General features: G+C 36.4%; 1 protein-coding gene across 1 annotated transcript in view; it reads right to left on the reverse strand.

Annotated features, from left to right (window-relative positions):
- The window catches only part of LOC149074186 (LETM1 domain-containing protein 1), a 69,361-nt gene that overhangs the window by 11,743 nt on the left and 33,401 nt on the right, over nucleotides 1-24,217 (reverse strand). Inside the window, exons 5-7 of the mRNA XM_089246724.1 lie at nucleotides 20,534-20,616; nucleotides 2,665-2,851; nucleotides 1,733-1,834 (exon numbers count right to left, since the gene is read on the reverse strand). Of these exons, the coding sequence (XP_089102850.1) occupies nucleotides 1,733-1,834; nucleotides 2,665-2,851; nucleotides 20,534-20,616 (372 nt within the window). The remainder of the gene's footprint in view (nucleotides 1-1,732; nucleotides 1,835-2,664; nucleotides 2,852-20,533; nucleotides 20,617-24,217) is intronic.

A 24,217-nucleotide genomic window follows, 5' to 3' on the forward strand; every position in this document is an offset into this window, starting at 1 on the left:
GCGGGAAAACGCTTTTAACGGGAAATCTCAATTAGAATTACCTAGACCTCCAAAATTAGTTGCATCAAGCGGGAAAACGTTATAAATGGGAACGTTATAACCGGGATCGACTGTACACGAAAATTCATTCCATAAAAAAGGGTGCGAGGAGGGAAAAACTGACGATAAAACGGAAACGCGTTTACATGCACCCTTTTATCGTAGGCTTTCACGGAAAAGTATTGCTCGGCCACCAGATTTTTTGACGCGACCTTGACCCACTTGACCTTCGATTTTTTCCGTCTACATGACACCATTTTATCGCAGACACACCCTCTTTTCCCCAAAATGGACGACAAAATGCTGCGTGTAAATGGGCCTTAAGAAAGATCATCCCTTCAGAGAAAAAAAAAAGGGACTTTTTCAGGCGTGGCTGCAAAAAGTAAGGAGTTATAAGAGCCCTTCCAGAGGGAAATGAAAAGTTAGGAGTTTTTAAGGAGGTTGTAAGGATGTGCGACCCCTGCTTATCTAGGAAAAAGTCAAAACATAACAACAGATAATTATTTTACATCACTCAGATTATGTGCATTTTTGAAATCAAAATCTACAAGTCTGGTTGGGACCCTTCGAAAAGACCATCATGAGGTGCCTCCAACTGCAAAAACAGGAGAGCAAAATCTATACTCGTAGATTGTATTCAAAACTGGAACTGATATCAAGCTGACATCCTATCAGGGAAAAAGAATAAAAATGTTCTAGTTATGAGTTCACTTCATACTGATGTGAAACTTTCAATGAAAACAAAAAAGACCCTAGAAACAGTTGTCTACTATAACGAAACTAAATATGGAGTCGACATCATGGATCAAACGGTGAGCTTATACACAATCAAGACTGGAAGTTGTTGCTGGTCAATGCATGTATTTTCTAAAATTTTGGATATGTCAGCAAAAAATGCTTGGATTTTGTACAGACAAGTGACAGGAAAAAAAAATCACTCTGTGAACTTACATGTTGCAGTTATGTGAAGAACTCCGTGCTGAGTATTTCAACTTGAAAACTACAATTCAAAATGCACTAATATGCAAAATGCCTATTGATGGAGACAAAAACGACAGAAATGCCAAGAAGGAACTGCACAAAGACAATAAAACACTTCAATCTTGTACGCAATGCAAAAAACCAGTGTGTGGCAAATGTACATCAAGAGAGGTGATTTGTACAGAATGCTTTGAGTGCTAAATAAAAACAAAATATACTAACAGGTCAGTGGTTTGACCCTTTATTTATTTATTATTTATTTTTTTGTTATAACTCTATGTCTTAAAAATGATATACCATAACTTAAAACATTAAGGTATCCAAAAATTGCAAAATAACCTATGGGTCATATAGACCCCATCCCATCTTTCTATGGATATTCCCACAATCTATCTTTCTAGTGTTATTCATAGTATTATATTTTTTATAAATCTGTTTTTTTATGTGTGCATCCAAAGTATTATAGATTTTTGTTATCAGATAGTTAATTTTTTTTATTATAGTTTTACAGAAAGAATAATTTGAAATTGGGTTCCGTTATTTCTGATATTTCCTTTGATTTTTCTTATTTTGAACAAATCTGTATTTAATAGAGCAATGGGAAATACAGAAATTGTTTCATTCATTTGGACGAGTATTTTACAATGGAAAAGTTTATCTGAATATTTTACAAATATAATATTTATGATTTCAATACTTTTAAAGTACTCACAAGATGCTTTGCAGACAAATATGGAAGACCATAAGGTTTTCCTTTGAAAGCAGATGTTATTTCTAAAATTTCTTCAACTGATGGATGTGTACCACTGCCAAGCTGTCAATATAAGAATGAAATGAACAATTTTAGTTTAAGAAAATAGGCAAATCAGGGGGTCTTACGGATAGTATTGTAATATCAGCAGTTGGCAAATGAATTTTTTTCACCATTATGGTAAAAAAGCAGCTATATAAGGAGAAATAAAGTATATATCACTACTTTTCCTGTTCATAAGAGAGTATGAGTAACACTACAAATGCTTTGTGGGAATGAGAGAATTTTTTCTCCACTTGAAATCTTTTTTTTGCTCAGTTTGCTCACTTAAAGGGGGGGGGGGCGGCTGTACCCTAAAATTATTTTAACCCTTCAATTGGCAAGCATTGAAATATCTGAAGGAAAAAAATTTTGAGGAGTAATATTAAGCAAAAGGTCTGAATGTCATTAAATGACAAAAAAAATTATTTTCAATGTTTTAAAAAATTTGGAACGTGCATTTAAGCAACAAAATTTTACATATACGATTTACATAGATTAGAATAATACAAAATCTCATTCATTGTTTGCCAATTTATTTTTGTCTGATATCTGTTTGTATGAGAAAAAGAGATAGAAAAAATTTATATTTTTTTATAATTTATTTAATGCTTCATCTCTCGAGTAATAACCATTTTTAAATGTCTTACTCAAGAGATGAAGCATTAAATAAATTTTCAACACCACCCACAAAATTTGCAAGTAGATTTTTATGAGATCAAATGAACAGTCATTGGGCTAACACACATTAACAATAGATTAACATAACATTCAAAAAGACAAGCAATTAACTTTCAACTGGTTCAAGCATAAAAGTAAAGCTAATGCATTTCTTAAATATTTACTTATCTGACCTTAAATAAAATTTCTTTGCAATCTTTCTTCAAGACTTCGTCACTTATATTGCAGACTTTTGCTTGCAAATGACGAAAGACAGGTCGATAGTAATACAGTTTTTTCTTCTGCAACTGAATAGAAAACTCCACTTTCTCTTGTAAACTCCAGAAATGCGATGAAAGGAAGTGACGAGGGAAAAGATATCTGGAATTAGATTATAGAAGGAAGTAATCTTTTAAATTAGGTAAATGAGTATACAATAACAAAACAGAAAACTAGTATTACAGGAAAATTTATATCTGAAATAAAATCTCAGTGATTTTATTTCAGTAATAAAAAATAATAAAATAAATAATAAATAAATAAATAAATAAAAATAAATAAATAATAAAATAATAAAATCTCAGTGATTTTATTTTAAAACCAGGCTGTACCACCATGAATGTGGCCTCATTTTTCTTATTTAGAACCGCATGGTGATAACAATTATTTAATTTACTCATCTGACTCCATGAATTGTCACTACTCAATATCTTGATAATCAAATAATTAATTTATTAAAAACATAACTTCAGAACTGGTTAACATGTTAAAAACTTATATAACTTAAAACGGATAACGGGGATACATAATGTAAAAAGTTAAATACTGGAAAAGAGAGAGTAAGAGTGAGTCGTCAACCGCATTTTATACAACACTAGCGGTGACGTCACATCGACATAACACAAGGTGCGATGACGTTACAACATAAAACGTAACATAAAACATTCACACAGAGACACCTACAATACTCCCCCACGAGTCCGGAGGACGGTACATGAAAAATTATATCATTTCAGTACAAATCTAACTTTACGGCCGGACCTCGTGACGTAGGGCTTAGGTTCAGCAATTGAATCTGAAATTTTAGGATCAAATTCATTATTGAACAGATAAGCAGGTTTTAACCTATCTATTGAAATAGTTTTGACATCATTATTAATTTGAACTTTGAAAAATTTATCAGTCCTTGATAGAACTTTATAAGGTCCTTGATATGGTTGCTGAAGAGGACGGCGAACGGAATCCACTCGGACGAAAACGTGTGATGATTTCGCCAGGTCCTTGTTGATGAACACCTTGGATGAACTATGGTGACTAGAAGGAACTGGACGCAGCTCGGACATCTTTTTGCGAAGTCTCAGAACGAAATCTGAGCGAGACACATTCTGACTAGAGTCTCTGAAGAAATCGCATGGAAGACGTAGAGTAGTACCATAGACCATTTCGGCTGGAGTGGAACTTATGTCCTCCTTGAAGCTGGAACGCACACCAAGCATCACCACTGGTAGGACGTCTACCCATCGTTCAGTAGCATGACACATTATGGCAGCTTTGAGTTGTCGATGGAACCTTTCAACAGCGCCATTGCTCTGTGGATGGTACGCTGTCGTGCGAATGCGGTTAACACCAAGCAGTCGTGCTAGAGACGTGCAGAGTTCGGATTCGAACTGGGTTCCGCGGTCGGTGGTAAGCACTTCAGGAACACCAAAGCGTGCAATCCAGTTGGCGAAGAAGGCAGCAGCAACAGTCTCAGCAGTTTGGTCAGGAATTGGTATCGCCTCAGGCCAGCGAGAAAATCTGTCACAACACATTAAGACATAACGGTTGTCTCTTGATGGAGGAAGAGGGCCGACTATATCCAAATGAATATGTGAGAATCTGGCTGAAGGTAGGCCAAACTCTCCTATAGGAGATTTAGTGTGCCTTCCGACTTTAGAACGCTGGCAATGAAGACATATCCTGCACCATTCTTTGCAGTCCTTGGCGAGAGACTTCCAAACGAATCGTTTGGATATCATTTCCACTGTTGCCTTGGCACCTGGATGGGATAAACTATGAATAGAATCAAACACTTGTCTTTGAAATGTTTTAGGAACGTAGGGTCGCACATTTTCAGTCGACACGTCACAGTAGAGTTTAACATCGGAATTAGCGAAAGTCATCGGCCTAAGCTCAAGACCGGTACCGGAATCGACAATCGATTGCAAATCAGTGTCCCCAGCCTGCGCGCTAGCCATCTCAGTAAAATCAATTACAGTAGGAACTTTAATTTCTGCTATGCGCGAAAGAGCATCAGCGACCGAATTTTGTTCGCCTGACACGTGTCTAATATCAGTCGAAAATTGACTTATGTAATCGAGATGTCTTATTTGGCGAGCGGAGCATTTCTCAGTTTTCTGAGTGAAGGCATATACCAGAGGACGATGGTCTGTGTATATGGAAAAGTTACGGCCTTCTAGCATGTGACGAAAATATCGTACTGCTGAGTAAATGCCTAGAAGTTCACGATCGTACACACTGTACCTTTTCTCAGTTGCTGAGAGTTTACGTGAAAAAAATCCAAGTGGTTGGACTTGTTTTTTTAGCACTTGATGTAAAACTGCTCCCAAGGACGTATCCGATGCATCGACTGTGAGCGTCAAAGGTGCATCTAGTACTGGGTGCGCCAAAAGGGCACAATCAGCGATCAATTTTTTGCACAATGAAAATGAATTTTTCGTTTCATCCGTCCAATTGATCGGCGTTAGATCTTTTTTGCGTTTCCCTTTCGCGAGTTCATGTAAATTTGCCTGGGCATGAGCAGCACCTTTCAAAAATCTGTGGTAAAAATTAATCAAAGCGAGAAATCTTCTCAGCTCATCCACAGTTTTAGGCAAAGGATAATCAATTAATGCTTGAACTCTATCGGGAATGGGAGAAATCCCTTCACCATTGACAGTTACGCCCAAAAAATTGATTTCATGTTCACCAAAAACACATTTTTCAGGATTAATGACTAAATCATGATCGCTCAATCGTTGAAGAAGTTTTTTGAGATCACTTTTGTGACTTTCCTCATCAGCGGATGCGACGAGCAAATCGTCTAAGTACGCATAGACAAAATCTAGATCAGATAGAATGCTGTCTATAAATCGCTGGAATGTCTGAGCAGCATTTCGCAGTCCAAAGGGCATGCGAATATACTCGAAAAGTCCGTGAGGTGTGATTACTGCTGTTTTTTGAATATCTTTCGATTCGACATGAATTTGGTGATAGGCCTTTACGAGGTCTATCTTAGAAAAAATAGATTTTCCTGCAAGACCAAATGAAAAATCTTGAATATGCGGTAGGGGATAACGATCGGGTACAGTTATGGCATTGAGCCTACGATAATCTCCACAAATCCGCCACTCACCATTCTTTTTGGGAACGAGATGGATTGGGCTCGCCCATGAGCTTTTTGAGGGGCGAACGATGTCCTGCTTAATTAAGCTGTCGAACTCCTTTTTCACAGCTAAAAGTTTTTCAGGCGATAGTCGCCGGGCCTTAGCGAAGACAGGAGGACCATTCGTTTCGATATGGTGAGTGACACAATGGGATTTGGGATCAAAATTGAGAATAGATCTTGTTAATTGAGGAAATTCTCCTAGCAATTTATGGTATGGAGATGCTCCGGAAATTATCGTCAGTCCTAAACTAGGTCCTGGACATTTTAGACCAGTAGTGGTCAAGGTAGTTAATTTGTCAATAAGACATTTGTTTTTTATATCCACCAGAAGTCCAAATTTTTCCAGAAAATCCGCTCCTAATATAGGATGCGAGACATCTGCCACAATAAATGCAAATGAAAATTTGCGCCGTAAGCCTAGATCTAACTCAAATTGCTTGTTGCCATATGTGAGGATTTTTGATCCGTTGGCGGCAAAAAGACAAGATTGTTGCGGCTCATTAATTTTTGTATAGGCCTTTGGATAACAACTGATAGCTGCACCACTGTCAACAAGGAAACGTAAGCCAGAATTTTTATCACAAACAAAAAGGCGACTTTGCCCCTGGAATTGACCTGCCGTCGCACTAACAGGGGGGCTAGTCAGTTTTCCGAATATTGACATGGTTGCACGCATTTATTGGCTTTTTGACCAAATTTTTTGTGGTACCAACATAAAAATCCTTTTTGTAAACGATCGTTAAATTTTTTGTTGCGTGAAGTTGATCGACTGCGATCACTTCGGTTATCTCGACTTTGAGAACGAGTTCGAGAGAGCCTTTCGACTTGTTTAGTCAAATTTTCGATTTGGCTCTGCAATGATTCAAGAGTCGTGTTTGATGGACCTACACTAGATACAACTGAGTGTGAAGGAGAAGCCTCTATAATTTTATCAGCTATGACAGCCAATGATTTGAGTGGGTCCTGGCACACCGAGAGAATTTGTTGTACATTTATTGGTAGCCGTTGTTTCCAAAGTGTGGCTAAAGCCTCATCGGAAACTTGATTCCCCGACAAATTTTGCATTTCATTCAAGAGCTGTGAAGGCTTTTTATCACCGAGTTGTAGCTCTTGAAATAGCAATTTCAATCTCGCAGATTCCGACTTTGCGAAACAACTCAAAACTCGATCTTTAAGAGTCAAGTAACAGTTTTCAGTGGGAGGAGAGCGAACCAGATTACTCACGTACGAAAGTACTTTTGCATCCAAAGCTGATACCACGCAGTGAAATTTCGTCAAATCTGCAGTGATTCCTGCTGTGATAAACTGACTTTCAAGTTGTAAAAACCATAAGTCAGGATCTGAATCCCAAAAAGGTGGTGCGCGAAAAGCGACGCGAGCAATACCGGGTTCTCCAACCACGGTGTCAGATTTATCTGGCATTGTTTTGTAAAACAAATTTTTTTTTTTTTTGAATTTAGTATAAATTTGAGATTGTAAACAAATTTATCTACGTTAGATAATTTCAGTGAGATGGCCAGCGAACAAGACCGAAAACCGCGATCCACAACGAAAACCGAGACCGGCACGTGCCTCGAGAAAAGACCAAAAAACTTTCACTTACCGACTAAAAACTGTCCTTCTACAATACTTGGCAACGTTGACGACGGACACAATCGCTCTATACCTAGTTGACTTGGAGCAGCGATGAAAAAGATTTGAGCAGTCTTTCTGTAGTCACCGTCACAATCTGCGAGTCCGGTTTGACCATTTGGAAGTCCGGTGAATTATTTTGTAAGTCCGGGTCTACCATTTTGTACCACCATGAATGTGGCCTCATTTTTCTTATTTAGAACCGCATGGTGATAACAATTATTTAATTTACTCATCTGACTCCATGAATTGTCACTACTCAATATCTTGATAATCAAATAATTAATTTATTAAAAACATAACTTCAGAACTGGTTAACATGTTAAAAACTTATATAACTTAAAACGGATAACGGGGATACATAATGTAAAAAGTTAAATACTGGAAAAGAGAGAGTAAGAGTGAGTCGTCAACCGCATTTTATACAACACTAGCGGTGACGTCACATCGACATAACACAAGGTGCGATGACGTTACAACATAAAACGTAACATAAAACATTCACACAGAGACACCTACAAGGCAATTAGGCAACATTCCCTTCCAACTTTTTTTTACCTACATGGACCTATTTACAGTAAAACCTTGTTAAGTCGTCACTCTGGTTAAGTCGTCATTTTTCTTCAGGCCCTTCCAGCTCTCATAGACCACAATGTTATTAAACCCTCGCTTACTCGTCGCTAATTTCGCTAATTTCGGTTAAGTCGTCACTATGAAAAAGTTTGAGAAAAAGGAACAGACTATTTTTATGGCTCCCATTAAAATAAGAGCTTGTTAACAGCATTGCCATATGCTTAAAAGCCACCATAAAATCCTATATACCGAAACGGAACAGTTTAAGTAACAAAAGTTACGCTGAGGAAGTTCATTTGCCGAATAAGGTTTTTGGAACGTTGAGGACTGTTCAAGCTAGATCTCATTTCTGCATGGGCTCCATTGGAGAAACTGGACAAACCGCGAGACATCCAGACCCTGTAGCAAGAAGCAACGTAAGCACTTCGCACCCCCCGGGGGGCAGGGCATCTCCGGCAAAACCAAAATTTATTGATATGTCAAAGATATATAGTGCAAGGCAATCAAAATTTATGTAAATCAAAGAATCAAGTTCATCAAGTTAAAGTCAAAGTGCAACGGGCACGGATAATAAATAATCATAGAGAGCATGGGCTCTACTAATTTAGGGCTTGAAATTTAAACAAAATATCTTTGTTGAAAAAAATTAGACATTCTTTCCCAAGTTGAGGTCTTCTGTTTACTTTTCCCTGCCCAGGGCCCCTCCACCAAGTCAAAAGTGTTCGAGATCACTTTGTAGTTGCATCATGAACTACTGATGAAAAATTAAAATACCAAAATTAAATTTGATGTATATGTAAAATTAATGTGCAATAGAGAGTTCTATTATGAAGAAAAGCTACTTATTCAAACAGTTGCTCTGTTAGTCTATAAATTAAAAATTACTAGTTTAAATCAAAGAGAGTGTACACACATTTCACCACAATAATTTAAGTAATAAGAGATAAAAAAGGTAAAAAATTGCTATTATTTTTTCTTTCGCAATCTATAAATTTTATTAATATTGTTATTTTGATTCATACTTTAATAAATGTCATATTACTTTAAATTTATACGATTTTCATAACATTGCACATTAAAACTGACGGAACTCCGCTCAAGTCGTCACTCTGCTTAAGCCATCATAATTTTTCAATAACTTGAGGTGACGACTTATCGAGGTTTTACTGTATTTTTCTTTGTGCCATACGGCAATATAATGAAATGCCACCACATATTCCAATGCTATAATAGAATGTCACCACATATGGCAATACTATAATAGAATGCTACGATAATAGTTTTCTCATGAGCAATCCATGTATCACATAGCTTATTGGAAGGATTGTAATTAAGTAAGTTTGAAACAAGATAGACACATATCAGTCTTTTTTTATTCATTAATTCCATTTTATATAAAAGATTTATTTACACTAAGTTTTCAAACCATGTTTTCAACTAATTTAAGCATTTAAAAAAATAAAAATCAGTTTTTCCCACTGCTTGTAATGATCTAATTAACCCTTCATGTGCATAAATAACCAAATATGGTTATGTTTATTTAAAAGAATTAAAATAACAAATTTTGAAATGATTAGATACTGTAATTTGACACAACTATGGTCCTAAGCCATATTGTCCAAACACCCGTGCTCACTAAAACATCGATAATCAAAATGTTAACATCTAGTGGACTATTTAAATACTAAAGCAAAGAGCATAGATATTGCAATATGTAGGTTAGATGTGGTTAGAACGCCCTCCGCCCTATACTTTCCTGTGAATCAGCTATTAATTGTGGTGTTGTTTTTCACGTTATTTTGTCAGCTGCAAATTTTCTTAGCTACAAGTTTCTACAACAAGCTGGTCTGTGATCTTCATGTTCTACATTACAAGTAATTTAGTATTTATATATGTTTAATAAAAATTTTTACAGTTGCATATGTATAAAAATATTTATAGGAAAAATAGAAAATAGTACTTTGTTTTTAACTATGGTCCAATCATTTTTATGGACCACTAGCTGTTACCCATGGCTTCACTCGCATGGATTTGGTAATCTAAAAATTACTTGTTGATGATTCCCCATATAACATTTAAACCCCTAATGATCTTCTTGGGGATGAATTTTCAGAAATCCCATTATAAAATATAATACTGACTAAATTTCAGCGATTTTCACTCAGCATGATTTTTCCATATGACCCCCTTTCCCTTATTGAACCCCCTTATGTCACACCCCTCTTACGGGGACAAATTAAAAAAAAACCCTTCTTAGTGAGTCTTTACGTCATGAAATAAAACTATTGACCACCTCAGTTCTCATATTCGCTTGAGGGTTCTGAAAGCTTGTCAAGAACATAACATTGCATTCATAGCACTTCCTCTAAATTCAACTCATCTTATGCAACCTCTCACCCGACCCAGCTTATTTCCAGCTGTTGAAATATCAATGGCAGAAAACACTTGATGAGTGAAACATGCCAACAATCCCCAAAAATGTATTCCTTCATTATTAAATAATAAGGCTGTTGAATAAAGTCCTTCCCAAGTCACAAGACAATCTACAAGCTGGGTTCAGGAAGACTGGCATCTTTTCTCTTTGTGCAACCGAAGTCCTAGAATGCCTGCCATCATATTCTGATCCTAATGCCGCAGGCCCAGATGGAAGTGCTGTTTGAGACTCCTTTACAAAACATATTGAAATGATGAGGAAACAACAGTAGGCCAAGAGACATCCATAAAAAGAAGAAAGAAGCAGCTTGATGTAGAGCCAGGTAAAAGTATTTCAGCAGAAGAGATTGAAAAACTTAACTTGCCATCTACTTGGGATTTACTTTATCAAGTTGATTACTACTCATCTTCAACTTCTTCTACCGAAGAAGATGAAGATGGATATTCCTTGGCTTCCGGTACTTCACTGAGCTTGTCAAACATAAAAGGCTTTGAGGACCCAATAAACCATGAGCTCCTGCAAATGATGAATTTGTAATTGTAAATTATGAAGGAATACTGGTCTAGGCAAGTTGTGACAGTGGAGGCCAATGCAGATCATGTAAAATGCATGACAAGATCTGGCAATCTATGGAAGTGGTCAGAAAATGAAGACTGCCTTTTTTTTTATCATAAAAAGGATATTAAACAATCAATACAAAAACCAAAGCAACAACGCACCATGAGAAAACTTTTCCGTGTGCCTGAGCTTAAGGACATATAAGTAAAAAAAAACTTAAATCTTGGTAATGTAAACAGGAAATAGTTCATTTTTGTTTTAATGATTTGATGAACATTCATTTATTTTATTTTGATTTAAATTACTTTTTTTTGTGCAAACTAGTGATTCAAACATTGAAATAAATATGTAAATTGTTTAAGTCTTTCCTGTAAATCTGTGTTTTTTATAGTTTATAGTCAGGACTTTATAACACAACTATAGTCCAAATTTAATTTTTTTTTAAATCCTAATTTGAGCTACATAATGAATAAAAAAAAGTGTTTAATAATAATTATTAATGCTTGGTCTTTCTACAGGCAATATCAGCAAAAAAAAAATTGAATAGATTGAATACAGAAATTATGATGATAAATCTAGAAAATAATGTTATGTTGGACCAGTTTGTGTGAAATTATGATACAAATAATTACCTCTAGCCAAGATTTGACTTGAAGAAATAATTAATTTAAAGACATTCACATGGTCTACTAACCAGAATAAAATAATATTGTTTTTCATATACAGTGAAACTTCCCAACAACGGCCACTAAACAGACTGAGAAAATATGGCCATTATTGGGAGCTTGCCATTGTTAAGAAGTTTAGTATTTCTTTTGTTATTATTTATTTTAAAAATCATGCACAGTGGATATTTATACAATTTACCTTATGAAACTCCAGACTGTGGACCAGGCCTGTCATTTGGGGATATAAATATATACATACATACATTGAGTATATATTCTTTGCCCCCCTTCCCCGGAAAAAGTTGAAATTACAGTCCTGCTGTGGACACGTTTAGGAAACCACTGATGTGGCAACAGTGCCAAATTAGTAACAAAGGGGAAAACTAATTGCAGAAAAAAAATGGGGTTTTTTTTTGTGAAATTCAAACTGAATGTTTTGATGGAATGATTTGTAGAGAAAACTGTAATTTTTGACAATCAAAATCATTTCATGAAAGAAATGAAGAAAAGTCTTGAAATTCGTTACCAGTAAAAAGTTGGGATATTTGATGTGGAGCAAAATTTAATGCTGTTATTGATTATGACACTTATTCACAATTCACTCCAAGGCTCCACACCTTTAGTTGAAGAGCATTTTGTATTTGGGACTTGGCAATTATGCAGTACCTACAACACCTTGCCACGTTATTTAAAATCAAGTCATGCTATAAATGCACGTATTCTTACATAAACATTATTTGACGGAATTTTAATAAAGAATGTGAATAATGAAATGTAGCCAACAACTGACACATTTTCAAGCTGCATAACTGCTCCCAAAATGTTCAACTAAAAGTTGAAGCCTTGGAGTGAATTGTGAATAAAAGTGTCACAGTCAATATCAGCAGTACACTTGGCTCTACATCAGATATCAACTTTTTATGGATAAAAAATCTCTAGTTTTTACTTCATTTTCTACATGAAATGTTTTTGATAGAATTTCACTTCTTTTTGTAAGTTCTACGATTCTTTTTTAATATTGCATACTTTTTGGGCATTGTCTCATTTTCTAAAAATTAAATTTTATACATTGCTTCACCATACAGTCAAACACCACATGATTTCACTAGGGTGACATGATCTGCATTTTAAAGGGCATTTGAGTAATTTTTCTGTCCCTACCCTATTTTTAAAGATGTCCCATTTTTTCAATATAGGTCAGTTAATATTTACCAAAATCGTCTGCGAAGATATTATGCATGACTTATAAAATATATTGAGATAACTGTGAAAATATTAGTGAATGTTCATCTTATACTTTTGTGGGGCATAACAAATACATACATTTTAACCTTTTACAGGTGGAATTCAGATTGTTTTTCATTATTTTTCACAATTTTGATCTCCTTTACAGGGGAAAGAAATTCACAGGAAAAAAACCTAACGTTGTGTTATATACAATAACACATTGCAGATGTTTCAATTCAGGGATACCAGTTTCGATTATTTTGCCCGAGTGGCGCAGTGGTAAAGATGCTCGTCTTCCACTATGAAGGTTACCATCAAGGTCCATGGGTTCGAATCCGGGCATAGAACATCAGAAGCAAGTTCTTTACCTACCGAACCTAGCGCGACCACCGATGGATGGAGCCTTCATTTCCCACCCAACTCCACTAGTTGGAAATTGCTGTGTGGCGATATATGACCGGAGTTGGTGTGCAGTGAAGTAGTAGTTTCGATTATTTAGAGATAATTCAAAGTTATTGTGTTGTAGGAATTTTTTCTCCAACATAGTTGTAAATGCATGGAGAGAGAATAGCTTATCTTCTGATGTCATGAATTCTCCCCCCCCCCGATAGACACCTTCAAGAGGAAATATGATAAGATAGGTGGGAGTAATGGAGAAGCTACCCATATATTTAAAGAATGACAACCATATTTCTATGGTCAGATATTTTAGTTGTTTAGCTACTTTTTCTGGCTTACTATTTTTGAGTGGCTGTATTTAGCCTATGACAACAATAACTTTATGGGCCTTTTTCTCATACTAGTTATTTCTATTTTTCCTTTTACTTTTTCCCAGCCACCTTGTTGGGCAATTTTCCTGCTGAGGTTTCTAATTTTGTATTTGTATATGTAACTACCCTTTACTTTGCATACTCTGTAAATTTTGAAAATTTTTAACAATAATTGGCAATTTTGCAATACAATACAAATACAATGCCACAACAGGCAAAATGCCCAACGAGGTGGCTGATAAAAAGATGCCCATAAAAATATGGATGTCATATATTTAAAAAAAAATACAGCAACCCAATTAAAAATGCAATTAACACAAATTATAAACAATATATACACATGATAAAATATTATACAATGCCCATAAAGAATACCTATGGTTGTCTTATTCTAAGAATGGATAGCTTCTCGATTTACCCCAACATGTTTATCTTATTTCTTTTTAAACGTGTCAATTGTGTTACAATTTAATACCCCCCGGGGGTAAGCTATTCCATTTATTAACAACCCTATTAGAGAAAAATTCCCTGCGACACCATAACCTTGCATTGTCCCTCATCAATCGATACTGGTGTCCCCTTATAAAAGCAGTCGATTGGCGGTGTACTAAAAGTTCATGGTCCATCCTATCCATCTCATTGAAAATTTTGAACACTTTGATCATATCTCCTCGACACCTACGTTCATCCAATGTAAACATATTCAAAAAATGAAGTCTCTCTTCATAACTCAAGACCTGTGTTCCAACAAGGACACGCGTAGCTCTTCTCTGAATCCCTTCAACCAATTCTATGTCCCTCTGTAGGTATGGTCTCCAAAACCTTACAACATACTCCAGTCCAGGACGAACTAATCCTCGAAAAAGCGGAAGAATGACTTTAGGAGAATGCGAAGAGACCTTTTTGAAAATGAGACCACAAGCATTCTATTCGCTTTTTTGACCACTGCTGAACAATGTTCAGAAAACCTAAGTCGCTCGTCAATGAGAATTCCCAAATCGGTGACCCTAGTTGCATCCGGGATAGTGACACCATTCAACTCGTAAGAGAACCGTGGGTTGTTCGAACCAAAATGAGCGACCATGCACTTATCAACGCTAAACGTCATGCTCCATTCATTTGCCCATGCTGCAATCCTGTTTAAGTTGGTCTGGAGCAACTCCCTATCGCTTTCATTCCCGATTACCCCCATTAGCTTCACATCATCTGCGAATTCGCTAGTTATCCCATCGATACCCTGATCGAGTTTATCGATAAAAAGTGAAAAAAGTATGGGGCCAAGTACACTTCCTTGAGGAACTCCACTTGTGATGCCTGTCCAACCAGAGAATTCCCCGTTCACCATAACTTGTTGCAACCTATGTCTTAACCACGATTCTATCCAATTCAGCAAGTTGCCCCCAATTCCAATCTCGTGTAAACGCTTCAAGAGTTTGCCATGTTAAACCCGATTGAATGCCTTCTGGAAATCAAGGTAAACAACGTCTACATTTTTGCTCTTACCCGAAGCCTTAGTCACATGATCATAGAAGCAAAGGAGATTAGTTACACATGACTTCCCCTTCCTGAACCCATGCTGATTATCCGAAAAGGCATTATTCTCGTCTATCCACTTCACAAACTGCCTTTTGATGATAATTTCCAAAATTTTCGAGAGGGAGCTCGTCAAACTCACTGGACGATAATTTGACACCGCTTCTCTACTACCCTTCTTAGATATCGGAACAACGTTAGCAAGTTTCCAATCTCTTGGGACGATACCCTCAGCAACACTACTCCTGTATATCTGTGCGACTGGCCCTAACAATTCATTAGCACATTTCCTGAGGACCCTGGGATAGATATCATCTGGTCCTGGTGCTTTGCTTGCACATACATTTCTTAGAAGATTTAGGACCTCCACGTCTTCTACTTGAATATCGTTGAGGGTTTTATTACCCCATGCAACACCCGTATATTGAATATCATTATCTCCATTAAACACCGACGCGAAAAAGTCATTGAAAGCACTACACATGCCTACATTGCTCTCTACCCTAGAGCCTCCTATCGAGAGGGGGCCAACTGTCCCCTTACATCCATTATTGACGTATCGAAAAAGTGATTTTGGGTCAGAGCCAATGTTATCTCCAACCTAGATTCAACTTCCTTTTTACTATCCCTTATCGCTTTCTTCAACAGTCTTCTTTTATCAGTAAACAATGATAGGTCACCTCGTCCACTTTTATACTCTCTGACTGCTCTTTTCTTTTCAAGATAAAGGTTCCGCACGCTATCCGTGAACCATAGAGGGCGCGATGTACAAACACGCCTTTTTCAAACAAAGGGTATGACGTCGTGCAAAACAGAGGACAGTTTCGTACTAAATTCCTCCCATTAACTTACCACCCCTACTGATTCCAACCGGTCTTTGAAAACTTCCGCTAACCTTCCTCTCAGAACATCAAAGTTAGTTCTTCGAAAACAAGGAACCAATCTTTTGTTATCAACCTTACCCGAGGAAAAGTTACAGTGAAATCTGATGATACGATGATCACTGGAAGAAAACTCTTCCCCTACCGAAACATGTTTAACAAGATCCTCAGAACTAGTGAGAACTAAATCCAAAATAGCAGCGCCCCTAGTGGCTTCTGATACATGCTGATACAAAAAATTTTCGAGCACCAACTTAAGAAACTCTCTTTCATACTGATCTCTAGATGAAAGGTTCTCCCATTGAATACCTGGGTAATTGAAATCCCCTAGTATGAGAACCCTCTTACGCTTACACATGTAGGAAATTTCATCATGCAATTTGGCGATGTAGTTTGGATCCCTATTCGGTGGATTGTAACAAACCCCAACAATAAGTTTATGACGTCTTTTGTTCTCAAACTCAACCCATACAGTTTCAATATCACTTCTCTTCACTTTACACTCTCTAGCCTTCAAACATGATTTCACGTATATCAACACTCCACCCCCTTTCCTATCCGATCTATTTCTCAAAAAAGCATCGTAACCTGAGATGTGTAAGAAAGATTCATCCCCATCGTTTACCCAAGATTCTGTAATGGCTATAAGATCCAAGCCCTCCACAACTATCATAGTTTCTAAAAAATCTTTCTTATTACCCAAGCTCCTGGCATTTATTAACACACAATTTAATTTGCCCGGTGATTTAGTGTCAATCGAGAAGCCATCCAAGTCAGAGGTTGGTAATTCCCCATCAGTACTGTTGTGATTACCATTAACTAACCCACATTCCCGTGGTCTGGGAGTAAAAAACCTGACCTAAGACTATCGCAAACCTCCCAGACCCCCCTCTTATTTAGATGGATCCCATCCAAACGAAGCCACCTATTGGTAAATGTGGGAAGCTCCAAAAACGTGACCCCAAGTGAGAAGCAAATGTCCTTCAGGCCTATAATGAATTGTTGGATCCTACTCCTATACCCTCTACTACCCCTTCGCAGCACTGGAATCACTGCCACATCTGAACCCCCCTCCCTAGCGGATAATAGTAAATCCCGGTACTCTGACAGAGACTCACTAATATTCGCTCCTACCTGATTCGTTCCCACCCACAGAGTCACCCGTAAGGGCAACTTTCGGCAATGAAAAACGTCTCGAACGTTGCCAATCTTCCCCCCCCCCCCAGGAAGACAACAGCGCTCGAAACCCCGAAAATCCCTACACACTCTGTTCCCAAGTTCCCTAACTATAGAATCGCCGATGATTAAACCCCTATCACTATCTCCCTCTACCTCATCCACGACCACCCATTCGCCCTCTAAACTGTCGTTGTTTGTGGAGATTGCTTCTTCATCAACAGGTGGCTCGACGACAAGAGGCTCCGGCTCCATTATAACCGGGCCCTCTAGAACCCTAACTTTTTCCCGTAAGGCTTCGACCTCGAGTTCCAACCTTTCTCTATCAAAGCACCCTTTACAATCATTTGGCATTGTTTTTAGTAACAACTGTAAATCCCAATTGTAATATCCTGAATTTTCTAATTTTCCCTTGCTTTGCATCCTGGCATTTCAAAAATGCCTTCATACCAAATTTCATGTTTATAGGGCTGTTACAAGTGCCTCAGATTTTTGATGATTGGTGAGTTTGCGAGCCAGTCAGTGTCAAAATAGCAAAACTTTGAGTTCAAATTTCTGATTAACTAAAAAATGATAGAATGTGAAATTTAGAAGTTTAATTCAGTTTGCAAAATGTTCTAGACATGTAAATTTTTAAGGTACCTGAGCAACTCTAATACAGAGATATGGGAGTCTCAAAAGTACCTGGAGTTGCTTTAAGAAATCATGAAAGATGTTATGGTTGTGCTTTTTATTGCTCGACTTGGCAATCATCATCCCAGCAGGATGATGCATCTGCTTGCTGGGAGTTTCCCTGATCATTTTTACTGATGCCACTTATACGTCCAAAGGGTGCCAAAATGGTATCTTGCACAGGTGAAAAATTTTGCTTGAACCGCCCCTGGTGGATAGGAAAAAAATATAGGGAAAAACCCATACATATTTTTATGTTCAGAGGGTTCAAGGATAGGAAAAACCCTTCACAACAAATATTGAGTGCTATTTTTTCCTTAGGGTCTTATAATATACCTCATTCTTTTATTTTCATATACAAATGTGGTCATTATTCAGAAATCCATGTTTGGAGGTTAACCTAAATGGAATCTAGGTCAATTCGTTGCTTTTAACTTGTCATGTGACAATTCGCAGTGGTCAATATTTGTTGTGCTACTAACTTGTCACAGCACAAATTTGTCACAGACTCATTGTTGCTGTATAAATTTGTCAAGGTGTCATTTTGTCACTGTCAATTTACACCATCCGGTTTGCAATATTCCATGTTTTTGCCAACAGAACAATGTAGACCAAGCACACTATCAAAAAAAACAAAAAAAAAACTGTAGGCAGCTAAGAAAATGACACCAGATTGATGACCACTATAGAGTTGACGCTAAAGTGATTTGTTTATTTCTCTTTCTGATACTTCTGGAGACATGGCAGGCTCTAAATAAACAGATTTTGATTATTTGGAAGACCATCCTATGTTGCTTTTGAATTTTTTCTGCCATGTTTGTGCTCACTGTTTCCAATATTATCCCTGGAAGTTTGAAACTCATTGAGAGTCTTTAGGAAGGTGCAGGTCGCTAATGAGAATAATGCACAGTATCGTTTTTTTTTTTCATTTGCAGGAAAATTTTCTTTGAGCGTGAGTGTGTGGTCTTGCTAACTAGCAGTTTAAAATCTACTGTTACTAATGTCTTAAAAATGAAAGGTCCTTTCTTTTAGAGATAAAATAGAAATGCCTGGAAAAGTTTCTTTAATAATTCTCGATTACTGACAAAGTTGTAACTTTTGAAACAATTAAATACAGGTACCCCAGTGTCAATTTAGAAAAAGAGAAATAAAACCAAAGACAGAGCTTTTACTTGCGGCCCATCTTCAAAAAAGCTTGAAATTACAATTCCTTTTATTTTAAAAAGAAAGTCATCAGAATTCCCAAGAGTCAAGTATAGGTGATGTCATGCTAATTATGATTTTTTAAATAAATTAAATAAGAGAATTTTATAAAGTTAAATTTTATGTTTTGTACATGCAGGGTAATTTTTAAACAGAATACAAAAATGCAATGAAAACATAGAACTGCTGTAATAGTAGCATGGAGTGGATGGCAATTCTCATTTTATTCTAAGTCTCAATTATATGGCATTTTCACTTATAAGACATTTCAATGTGTTCCCCTGAAAGTAAAAATAAATAAATAAATGGGATTCCGTCGTACTCAATAATCACACTCACAACCAATCAATCTTTATTGTGTGACACATTGTGTCCTACAAGAGATGGAGCACTGTTATTAATATGGTTTTTAAGCTTAGCAAGTCATAATTTTAGAAATGGGGGAGGGGGAAGATTAGAAAAAACAAAAAAGAATAAACTTTCAAATTAAAATACCATAATAAAAAAATGAAATTATAATAGTAATTTTCAAGGTTATGTAAATAAACAACATAAGAAAAAAACTAATACAGCCAGTACATAATCAAAATATGAGAAACATAAAGGAAATGAATAACTGTATGTAGGGTAACATGGACAGCAAAAACAAAAAAAAACATAAATTATTGGATCCAGAATTGGCTCTGCCCAGTACAGATCAACAGCCTGTTTAGTCGTGTCAGTAAGATACTCCATCATATTTCTATGCCAAAACTGGAATTTTAATCCAGACCAAAACAACTGAAGATTATACAAATTGCACAATTGTCATGTGTACAATATCTGACAGAGTGACTGATGATATGAAAACTGGTATAATAACAATTTAGCACTTCAGTTAGATGTTAAAAAATGAGTTAATTAGCAATAATTAACTCAGTTAATTTTTGTATTATGCCAAAACACACAGAACTTGAAATCCTAAAGGATTTTTTCCCTAAGCATTCCACAAGTATGTATATCCTCCACCTATCTTACTAATCATAATTGGTCACACAGTAAATTTATTAGTTGTCCAAAAACTCATGCTTTACCCATTTCTCCATCACAAGAAACCACTTGTTCTGAATGGTACAGAAGCTATTTTGTGAATTACTATTTCTTTTTTGAAACGACACCAGCGAGTGTCAAAGCAACCATCTTTTCTCCACTTCACCACGCAAAAAAATATTTACTACATCCAAATGATATGATGAATTCAGATATAAATCAATTTCACATTATCTTGCATACTTTATAAGCAAACATAAATAATATCAATATATCTTACATGATTGGTAAAACTATATAGTTGGCAAATGGTAGAGCAGCAACCAAGAGAACTGGACCAACTTTTAACAGATCTTTTGGAACCTGAAGGATGAAAAATATGTCATTTTTTTAAAAAAAGAAAAAAGACTAAAATTTACAAACACAGATGTTCCTACATTGTAGTTTTCAAATCACTTTCACTCATTACTGAATACTGAAAAATTGATGCTTCTATAATTTAGCTCTCATAATTTAATTAGTGTATTGTGATTTGCCACACTGAGAGTAAAATTTTAATTTATATTAAGCAAGTGTTTAGTCACATAAAAGTGTAAAATAATCTCATTTCAATGAGGAAAACATGAAAAATTAAAATATATACAGTGTTTCCACTCTTATCATTGGCCAATAGCTGATTCCAAAGAGAAAAAATGTTCCAGTGCTGTCACACCTAATTTTTTAAGCAGTTAAAGTGGAAAAAAATTTCTGGAAAGTGACAAAATGGAATTTTTTATATGATACCTAGGTCCTATAAGTCATGTTTAGTGAAAAATTTTTAGAGGTTGTAAAATATTACACTTACAGGTTGATTAAAAAAATAAACTCATTCTCTTACGACAAAAATTCACAAAGTAATAAAATTTTTAATTTTGTGAGTTTTAGGCAACATATTCCTTATCTAAAAATATGTCATTCAAGTCAAGCTTTTTGTGAAGCTGGAGGCAGCACAGCAATCTTTAGAGGAGAAGGTTCAAATATGAACTATGCCTCGAAAAAGCGGAAGAATGACTTTAGGAGAACGCGAAGAGACCTTTTTGAAAATGAGACCAAGCATTCTATTCTATTTTTTGACCACCGCTGAACAATGTTCAGAAAACCTAAGTCGCTCGTCAATGAGAATTCCTAAATCTGTGACCACCTAGTTGCATCCGGGATAGTGACACCATTCAACTCGTAAGAGAACTGTGGGTTGTTCGAACCAAAATCAGCGACCATGCACTTATCTACGCTAAATGTCATGCTCCATTCATTTGCCCATGCTGCAATCCTGTTTAAGTTGGTCTGGAGCAACTCCCTATCGCTTTCATTCCCGATTATCCCCATCAGCTTCACATCATCTGCGAATTTGCTAGTTATCCCATCGATACCCTGATTGAGTTTATCGATAAAAAGTGAAAAAAGTATGGGGCCAAGTACACTTCTTTGAGGAACTCCACTTGTGATGCCTGTCCAACCAGAGAACTCCCCGTTCACCATAACTTGTTGCAACCTATGTCTTAACCACGATTCTATCCAATTCAGCAAGTTGCCTCCAATTCCAATCTCGTGTAAACGCTTCAAGAGTTTGCCATGTTAAACCCGATTGAATGCCTTCTGGAAATCAAGGTAAACAACGTCTACATTTTTGCTCTTACCCGAAGCCTTAGTCACGTGAAGGAGGTTAGTTACACATGACTTCCCCTTCCTGAACCCATGCTGATTATCCGACAATACATTATCCAATTCACAAACTGCCTTTTGATGATAATTTCCAATATTTTCGAGAGGGAGCTCGTCAAACTCACTGGACGATAATTTGACACCGCTTCTCTAGTACCCTTCTTAAATATCGGAACAACGTTAGCAAGTTTCCAATCTCTTGGGACGATACCCTCAGCAACACTACTCCTGTATATCTGTGCGACTGACCCTAACAATTCATTAGCACATTCCCTGAGGACCCTGGGATAGATATCATCTGGTCCTGGTGCTTTGCTTGCACATACATTTCTTAGAAGATTTAGGACCTCCCCGTGTTCTACTTGAATATCGTTGAGGGTTTTATTACCCCATGCAACACCTGTATATCGAATAACATTATCTTCATTAAAAACCGACGGGAAAAAGTCATTGAAAGCACTAAACCCCAACAATAAGTTTATGACGTCTTTTGTTCTCAAGCGTAACCCATACAGTTTCAATATCACTTCTCTTCACGTTACACTCTCTAGCCTTCAAACATGATTTCACGTATATCAACACTCCACCCCCTTTCCTATTCAATCTATTTCTGAAAAAAGTATCATATCCTGAGATGTGTAAGAAAGATTCACCCCCATTGTTTGCCCAAGATTCTGTAATGGCTATAAGATCCAGGCCCTCCACAACTATCATAGTTTCTAAAAAATCTTTCTTATTACCCAAGCTCCTAGCATTTATTAGCACACATTTTAATTTGCCTGGTGATTTAGTGTCAATCGAGAAGCCATCCAAGTCAGGAGTGGGTAATTCCCCGTCATACTTCGTTGAAGAATGTAGGAACTAGGAGGGGATAAAGTTACAGAGGATTTCTTAAAAAATATTTGGCTTAGTCCCCTTCCTCCTAATATTCAGTCATTCTATCTTTAAGTTAAAAATACTTTGCCTCAATTAGCCATGATGGTAGATAAGATTACATAGCCAGACAGAAATCTATGCAGTTGAATCCAGCCATATGAGCCATCCACTCATTTTGAGTAACAAGTAGCTGATCTGGCAGAAAAGTTTGAGCCTCTTAGCCATAGCCGCTCAAGAGATGGATATTATCATAGATTAAGATCTACCTCTTAGCAGAAAAAATGCAATAATGATAATAAAAAATATGACAGACAGAATATCATAGAAAATTTCAGCAAAATCAAAAAAAAATCACAAATAGTGTGTGTTTGAGGGAAACTTATCAAGCCTTTGGTCAATGTAGCAGACATCGTAAGGTCTAACGATAATGGTCATTTGTTCATTTTAATCGTGCATCTAATTTGAAATTTTTAATTGATAGCGGATCAGATATTTGTATCATACCTCCATCTACTACTGAGAAATGAAAACCTCTTTCCTATCAATTGGTAGCGCAGTAAACATTAAAACTCAAAAACATATGGTACAAGAATTTTTAATATAAATTTTGATCTCAGACGTTCTTTCAAGTGGCTGTTAACCATCACAGATGTCAACAGACCCATCATCGGTGCTAATTTTCTTCACCATTTTAGCTTAATAGTTGACATCAAAAATATGAAATTGATAGATCCATTGACTAATAATTCAAAAAAGGACCAAATTCTTTCTTGTTCAAACAATGACATTAAAACAATTTCTCAGGAGACTGAATTTCATGGTATTTTGGAACAGTTTCTGAAAATAACAAAGCCAAATTACAGGCTCGCCAATGTCAGACACGTGACATTTTTCATTTCATTCCAACAAATGGTTCTTCTGTTTTTGTGAAAATTATATGCATCTCCAAGCTGCCAAGGAAGAATTTAATTACATGCTTAAACATGGCACCTATCATCCTTCAAAAAGCAATTGGGCTAGTCCCTTACATATGAACCCTAATGGTACAACCAATTTGCAACTTAAAAAGGGGATTACAGAGCTCTCGACAGAATTACTCACAGATGGATAGGTACCCAATTCCTCACATTTAAGATTTTCCCAAAATCTTTATGATAAAAACATTTTCTCAAAACTGGATGTAATTAGAGCCCATCATCATATACTAATTAACCCAGATGATGTAAAGAAAACTGCCATCATAACACATTTTGGTATTTTTTAAATTCCCATACCTTCCCTTTAGTCTCTGTGGAGCAGCACAGTCTTTTTAACACTTTATAAATGAAGTGCTGAGAGGTCTGGTCTTCTGCTTCGTCTACATTGATGACTTGTTAATCGCAAGGTT

The sequence above is a fragment of the Pholcus phalangioides genome, unplaced genomic scaffold (assembly GCF_987345545.1).
Source record: "Pholcus phalangioides strain wild (caught in Gottingen) unplaced genomic scaffold, Ppha-v1.0 ptg000017l_1, whole genome shotgun sequence".
Classification (NCBI taxonomy): Eukaryota; Metazoa; Arthropoda; class Arachnida; order Araneae; family Pholcidae; genus Pholcus; species Pholcus phalangioides.